The following is an 8,163-nucleotide window of genomic DNA, read 5'->3' on the forward strand; positions in this document are numbered from 1 at the left end:
TTCACAGGCCAACTCTCACATTCATACATGACCACTGGAAAAACCATAGCCTTGACTAGATAAATCTTTGTTGGCAAAGTAATGTCTCTGCTTTTCAATATGCTGTCCTGGTTTGTCATAACTTTCCTTCCAAGGAGTAAGCGTCTTTTAATTTCATGGCTGCAATCACCATCTTCAGTGATTTTGGAGCCCAAAAAAATGAAGTCTGACACTGTTTCCACTGTTTCCCCATCTATTTCCCATGAAGTGATGGGACCAGATGCCATGATCGTTTTCTGAATGTTGAGTTTTAAGCCAACTTTTTCACTCTCCTCTTTCATTTTCATCAAGAGGCTTTTTAGTTCCTCTTCACTTTCTGCCATAAGGGTGGTGTCATCTGCATATCTGAGGTTATTGATATTTCTCCCAGCAATCTTGATTCCAGCTTGTGCTTCTTCCAGCCTAGCGTTTGTCATGATGTACTCTGCATATAAGTTAAATAAGCAGGGTGACAACATACAGCCTTGACGTACTCCTTTTCCTATTTGGAACCTGTCTATTGTTCCATGTCCTGTTCTAACTGTTGCTTCCTGACCTGCATATAGGTTTCTCAAGAGGCAGGTCAAGTGGTCTGGTATTCCCATTTCTCTCAGAATTTTCCACAGTTTATTGTGATCCACACAGTCAAAGGCTTTGGCATAGTCAATAAAGCAGAAATAGATGTTTTTCTGGAACTCTCTTGCTTTTTTTGATGATCCAGCAGATGTTGGCAATTTGATCTCTGGTGCCTCTGCCTTTTCTGAAACCAGCTTGAACATCTGGAAGTTCATGGTTCACATATTGCTGAAGCCTGGCTTGGAGAATTTTGAGCATTACTTTACTAGTGTGTGAGATGAGTGCAATTGTGCAGTAGTTTGAGCATTGTTTGGCATTGCCTTTCTTTGGGATTAGAATGAAAACTCACCTTTTCCAAACAAAAAATCTGTGATATGTTTGCTGTTGCTGCTAAGTCGCTTCAGTTGTGTCCGACTGTATGCAACCCCATAGACAGCAGCCCACCAGGCTCCTCTGTCCCTGGGATTCTCCAGGCAAGAATACTGGAGTGGGTTGCCATTTCCTTCTCCAGTGCATGCATGCATGCTAAGTCGCTTCAGTCATACCCAACTGTGTGACCATATGGACAGCAGACCACCAGGCTCCTCTGTCCACAGGATTCTCCAGGCAAGAATACTGGATATATATCCATCTACATTATATATATATATATATATATATATATATATATATATACACACACACACATATAATGGTATATATACCTTTATATTATATATGTAAATTCATATCTATCTTGTCACATATTATAGGACTCAGTCATGTTGGCAGGATTTAAGGCTGATCTTCTGCTTATGAACAATTTAGAAGAGTGTAGTTTAAGCTAAATTAAAATTTTTTAAATCACAAATTAAATTTAGGCTAAAGATAATGAATGTCCCAATATGAATGAGCCATATGTCTTTTTCTCACTTGGACATAAAGCATACACTCTTAAACACTATTAACACTATTAAGTTGTGATTGTTAGCAAATGAGTTACAGAATTATTTAAAGCATAGCAAATTCCCTAAAATTTTTCACTTTTAGGGAAAAATGGCATTTTCTACCCCAGCTTCTTCAATCAAGAAACACATCTGGTGTTATATAATTTTTAAAAGTGTAAGTATTACTAGGAATCACTGACTCAATAGGCATGAGTTTGAGCAAACTCCGGGAGAAAGTGAAGGACAGGGAAGCCTGACGTTCTGCAGTCTATGGGATTGCAAATAGTTAGAAATGACTTAGCAACCGGACAACAATAACAATTACTAGGAATTATATAGCAACGATAATTTGAAATACCATCACTGTGGTTTTCCTGATGACTTCTATTTCTTTTAGCATATATTTAATGCAACCCTAAGTCCAAGGTAGTTTCAGTGGAATGTGTTCTATTACCAGTCAAGGCTCACAGATGTGAAATTGTACATCCTAAGGTCATATGTGTATTTGATGTAAAAACATTTGCTTTTCAACGATACATTAATGTGAACTCTAATATTAAAAATGTCATTCAGTTGCTCAGTTGTGTCTGACTCTGCAACCCCATGGTCTGCACGGGACAGGCTTCCCTATTCTTCACCAACTCCCAGAGCTTGCCTAAACTCATGTCCATTGAGTCAGTGATGCCATCCAACCATCTTGTCCTCTGTTGTCCCCATCTCCTCCTGCCTTCAATATTTCTCAGCTTCAAGATCTTTTCCAATCTGTTGGCTCTTCACATCAGGTGGCCAAAGTATTAGAGCTTCAACTTCAGTCTCAGTCCTTCCAATGAATATTCAGGACTGTTTTCCTATAGGATTGACTCATTTGATCTCTTTAGAGTCCAAGGGACTCTCAAGAGTCTTCTCCAACACCACAGTTTGAAAGCATCAGTTCTTTGGTGCTCAGCCTTCTCTATGGTCCAACTCTCATGTCCATACATGACTACTTGAAAAGCCATAGCTTTGACTACATGGACCTCTGTCAGCAAAGTAAGGCGTCTGCTTTTTAATACGCTGTCTAGGTTTGTCATAGCTTTTCCGCCAAGGAGCTAGCATCTTTTAATTTTATGGCTGCAGTCACTGTCCACAGTGATTTTGGAGCCCAAGAAAATAAAGTCTGTCACTGTTTCCACTGTTTCCCCATCTATTTGTTATGAAGTGATGTGCCTGAATGCTGTGATCTTTGTGTTTTGAATGTTGAGTTTTAAACCAGTTTTTAAGAAAAGTTAAATATGTTTGTCAATGTGATAATGTGTATTTAATTCTCTTGTAGGACTGCATCAAAACATGTAAACAAGGACCTTGGTAATATGGAAGAAAACAAAAAGTTAGAAGAAAACAATCACAAAACAGAAGCCTAAGAGAGAAACTATTCCACTTGTCATCCAGGTGGGTAAGACTGTGTGAGGTTTACAAAAATAATCCCCAGGAAAATATGAAACATTCTAGTGATGAAAGGGAAGGCCTTGACATTAACATGCATTATAATTGCACCTTTAAAAACAGGAAGAGATTTTTTCCAAAGAAAACTTTGGTTACTCAGAAAGGTATTCTCAGAAGAACGGAATTTCAAAGGACTCCCCGTCCTCAAGAAAATCATTATCCTCAGGATAGTTGAACTCAATTTAGAGATTTTTAACATTCAATGAGCATTTTCAGTCTAATGCCAAAAATTTTGCTGAGTGCAAAAAGCTTAATTTTATAAATTGATGTTTTGGTTAGGTAAGAGCCATTCTCATGTTTTACTTTAAAAAGCAATTATGAGAACAATTTTAAAATATAAAAATTTTAATCCAATGGTTTAATATACTTAGAAGTATCAGTGTATTTATACAGCCATTTCTCAAATCATTCTAATGAAAAGACTAACAAATTTGTATGTGTGTGCACACAACTTTTCCAAATAGTATGTATATTATATGTATGTATCTATATATGCATATATATTTGTGTATAATGCACATATTGATCTTATATATATATACATATATATTGCATATATCTATATATAATAGCTATATGAATATGATTTTAAAGACAGTCTCCAGGAGGTATGTTTCCATGGTATTGCCACTTGCAGGTTGAACATTTTATTTTTATTTATGTTCTCTCAAGCCAGTCCAACAGAGAAGTCATTTGGACAAATTATTTTTTATGTCCTTGAGAATAAGTGTTACCATACTTTATTCATATATGTAAAAGTCCCCAACAACCACAGTGAAATTTGGTTGATTGTAAGTAAACCACAAGGTAAACAGTTTGAGTAGGTCACCTAAGTTTACCCCATAAAGGAGATGAGAACAAGGGAAGGAATTGAAATTAGAAGGATGCACACAGGAAAGAAAAAATAAAATGACTGAAATAAGACATTTTTAAAATCTGAAAACCAGAATTTCAAAATAATAAGGTGAAAGGAGTAAAAACTGAATTCCTTCCCCATCCTGCTTTCCACTGGAGGCCAAGCATACAGCATTCCCACCTGATTTTTATTTCTGCTTCTCTAGGATTCATTCCTCAATCCTTTATAAACATAGAGTTTGCCTTCTGTTTTCTTCAAAATCAGATAAATTCTCAAAGGAAAATTGAGCTTAAATACAAAGCCTACAAAATGGGGTGTGATTTGAAGGGATAAATGAGATTTTTTTAACCTGAAGAGAAACAGAATGAAATATTTTCCTGGAAAACCTTATAATTTTCATAAGAATTAAGCAAGATTCCCCAAAATAAAGACTTTCAACAATTCAAAAAAAATCATTGGTTGAAGAGCTGCAGCAATACCTGGGATTACAGCTGGGTTCAGGGATGATAGAGTTTTATAAAAAGTTCTTGTGAAATATCACATTTAGTATAAAGTATATACTGATTGTGAAAAGTGATTGTGAAAACTTACCTGAATTGTGTTTTTTTTAATAATTTCAGAAAAAAACTATATAGAACAATTGAAGCATGAACGTGGATTGTATTTAAGACATATACAAAGACACTGATAGCAATTCATGGTTCAAGTATTAAGCAGTTCATTCTACCAAGCTGTCACGGGATTTCAGAGAATTATCTCAAGTAAAACAATGAAATGAAATGACAAACAATAACAAATTTTGGCAGCCATGATGATAGGTCATATGTTGTGTTGGTTTGATTTTTTTCTGTAAATGTCTGCACTGAGAATTTCTTTTTGGTTTGCCTTTTATGTAAATTTTTTACGTAGCTATTTTTATACACTGTAAGCTTTGTTCTGGGAGTTGCTGTTAATCTGATGTATAATGTGATGTTTTTATTTCAATTGTTTATATGAATAATCTGAGCAGGTACCTTTCTGATTCTGATTGCTATCAGTAATGCCCCAAACTTTCTCACAAGCACCTAAATCCCAAAGGTGGAAGCTTGTGAAGATTGGGGACACACATTGCCCTAATCAAAAACTGATTTTTATCACTAGGGAGGAGGAGGCAGAGAGTCAGGTTGATAAGCACCAGATGAACTATTTCTGTGAATGTGCCGCCAGCTGACTCTCAGAAGCAATCACACACACATATGGACACACACATAATAATAAATAGTACTCCCAAACTGATGCTTTTTCTTGTTCTGAAAAAAAAAAAACATCACACAGAACTTGGGTAGCATTTACCTTTAGAGACACCTGCTAGTAAATTATTTTCTGTCAAACAAAAAAAAAAAGTCAATGTATGAGACAGTTTGGAAAACTCATGGCTAACATTCCCATTTTCATAGGTTACAATGTAAATCACTGGAATTGAAAATTGGAGTTAAATCCTTTGGGTTATCCACTGCCTTAAAATTGTACCTATTTCCTTTAAAAAAAGATATCAGTCAGAATTGGAGATTTTTAACAGTGATCATTATCAAAGCTGTGTTATTTTCCACAGAATATAGAATATATATTTTTTTCGTGTGTGTTTTTGTTAACTACGCTACAGATATTGAATGCACCTTGAGATCATTTAGTGTTTTTAACTGGTACATAATTTATCAAGCAGTATGTTAAAGTGTAATAATAAAATGTCTATGTATCTTTAGTTACATTCAAATTTATAACTTTATAAACATGTTTTATGCTGGAGGAACTCTATAGGGTGGTAGTATTAAATGAAAACTTTTTGAGGTTGACTGGATATGGGCCAATAGCTACTTGTGACTAGACTTTTAAACTTTGCTCTTTCAAGTAGAAGCCTGGTTTCTGGGAGAACATGGTACGGCCATTTTTGTCCCAGTATTTATATAACTTTATCCAAAAAAAAATGAACATCAGATTTCCAGGTATAGAACTGTGTTCTTTGGGAGGAAAGGAAAACTGGTGTTTGTTTTTAGATTGATGGAATAATTAATTAGGAAGGCAATGAAAAATAAAGGTTAAAGTCAGAAGATTAGGAATAAATACATTGCCACTTTTGCATTATTTAGAAATACACATTGTTGTACATTTGTAAACTGTTTGCTGTCTGAGCAATAGTGACTCAGTTTAATAAAAGCTTCCTATAGTGTATTGGTATGAATTAAATACATAAAATATCCTATTAGACTCAATGCTGTATAAAATATGATGGGAAAAAAGAAAATGTTATTTTTGCCTCTAAACGTTGATTTATTGAAGTTTTATTTGGCAGGACAAAAATTGAATCTTGGTCAATATTTAAACCAAAGTGAAAGGGGAAAAACCAAAGTTATTTGTTCTGCATGGCTATGCCATTCTGTTATCTCTGTAAATACTGTGATTTCTTTTTTTCTTTTATCTTAGAATTTTGTTAAAAAAAATTCTAAAAATTTTAAACACCTCCTTTCCATAATAAACCATGAACACTAAAATTAAATTACTTTCATATAAATATTTTTTTTCTTTTGGTGTGAGAGATCAAAGGTTCAAAGTTTAACTCCTGAGATATATTTGCAGAAAGAAGCAATGTGACAATAGAAAGAGAGTTTTATACTACAATTATTTCTTGGCTTCTATGGTTAAGTCTGAAAACAGCTGTCAGAACCTAGAGAGCAGAACATGGGAAACTCTGAGCTATGGACTGAAAGCAGAAAGTTTGCCAGAGGGAAGAAAGAGACAACATTGTTATCAGTGGATCAGTGCCTGGATAAAAAGGAAAGCTTGTGTGTGTGCCAGCAGCCATCAGCACAGCAAGGCTTGGAAGAAAGATGATACACCAATTCTCAACTTTGAGGTTCCATCTTTCCAACTTAACTCTTTGACAACAGGAGACAGGTTTTGCCAGTTCAAGGTTCACTCCCTATCTGTGATTACAGGAATTGTATTTGGAAATGGATTAACATACCCATCTATACCTAAAATAATAAAACTGAAATATGTCTTCACGTCTCTCATAGCTGGTCTGCCTCTTGTCTAAACTAGGATGTTGATGCATAGAAAGTAGTTGTCTTTATTATAGAGTTGAAAACTCATTGTGAGTCCCCATCTCCCTGGAGAGGTAACGCAGCAAAATAAAATTGTCTCTGCCTTCCTATTATGTTAGGTGGGCCACTTCAGCTAGTCCTCCATTTCACAAGCGGTGATTTCTATAATGTATGTCTCCATTTTCAACCATGGGATCATGCTTACTGTGGGTGTCCCATGTCTGTCCTCGGAACTGAATTAAGAGGATCCTTGCCTGTTTCTTCACTTCCTCTCTAACACTCCATACAGCATACTATTTGACATTACCTAGAAATGAACCTAGAAATGCCTCCCCCTCAAAACAAGGTAAAGCTAGCTATGTGTGTCAGAGAAAGTTCAGTTCATTTCAGTCACTAAGTCATGTCCAATTCTGTGACTCCATGGACTGCAGCATGCCAGAGAAAGTAATTAATATGTATTGAGCCCATACTGTGAGCTCTGTCCATCTATATATTATCTTATTTAATCCTTAACAGTTATAAGTAGTATTAAATATCCCCCATTTAATAGAATAAAATTAAGGCTTAGAGAGATAAACTATAACTCCTGGGTACATTTAGATTCTAAGTAGGTAAGTCAGGTATCAAACCAGATCTGATTCTAAAGACTGGGCTCACCAGAATCTATTATAGTTCCCACACTTCTTTAATAAAGAGATCTTCCTTTTGATGATATGTAAAACTGAGAAATATTAATTGGTACATGAACTGGTTATACCATCTATAATATTCAAATGATTAAATAGATAAATACTATATTTTAATATATGCTAGAAATTATATATGTAATTGTGTAATGTGTGTTCAAACAATTTTGTATTTAAATTTAATATATCGCATCACATTGTTAAGTACTTCCTACACACGCACATACATATATATGTATCACATATACATGTACCACATAACTTTTTTTTAAATTGGAGGCCAATTATTTTACAATATTGTAGTGGTTTTTGCCATACATTAACATGAATCAGCCATGGGTGTACATGTGTCCCCTGTCCTGAAGCCCCCTTCCACATCCCTCCCCATCCCATCCCTCAGTGTTGTCCTAATGTACCAGCTTTGAGTGCCCTGTTTCATTCATTGAACTGGGCTTGTGATCTATTTCACATATGGTAATATACATGTTTCAATGCTATTCTCTCAAATCATTCCACTCTCACCTTCTCCCACAGAGTCA

General features: G+C 35.1%; 1 protein-coding gene across 4 annotated transcripts in view; it reads left to right on the top strand.

Annotated features, from left to right (window-relative positions):
• ALCAM (activated leukocyte cell adhesion molecule) overlaps positions 1–6,908 on the top strand; it is a 232,352-nt gene extending 225,444 nt beyond the window's left edge. For all 4 annotated transcript variants that reach the window (XM_069579189.1, XM_069579200.1, XM_069579178.1 and 1 more), the window contains 2 exons: positions 2,833–2,948; positions 4,479–6,908. In XM_069579189.1, the coding sequence (XP_069435290.1) occupies positions 2,833–2,920 (88 nt within the window). In that variant the 3' untranslated portion in view covers positions 2,921–2,948; positions 4,479–6,908. The remainder of the gene's footprint in view (positions 1–2,832; positions 2,949–4,478) is intronic.
• The last annotated feature ends 1,255 nt before the right edge of the window (positions 6,909–8,163 follow it).

Source organism: Ovis canadensis, chromosome 1 (genome assembly GCF_042477335.2).
Source record: "Ovis canadensis isolate MfBH-ARS-UI-01 breed Bighorn chromosome 1, ARS-UI_OviCan_v2, whole genome shotgun sequence".
NCBI classification, from domain to species: Eukaryota; Metazoa; Chordata; class Mammalia; order Artiodactyla; family Bovidae; genus Ovis; species Ovis canadensis.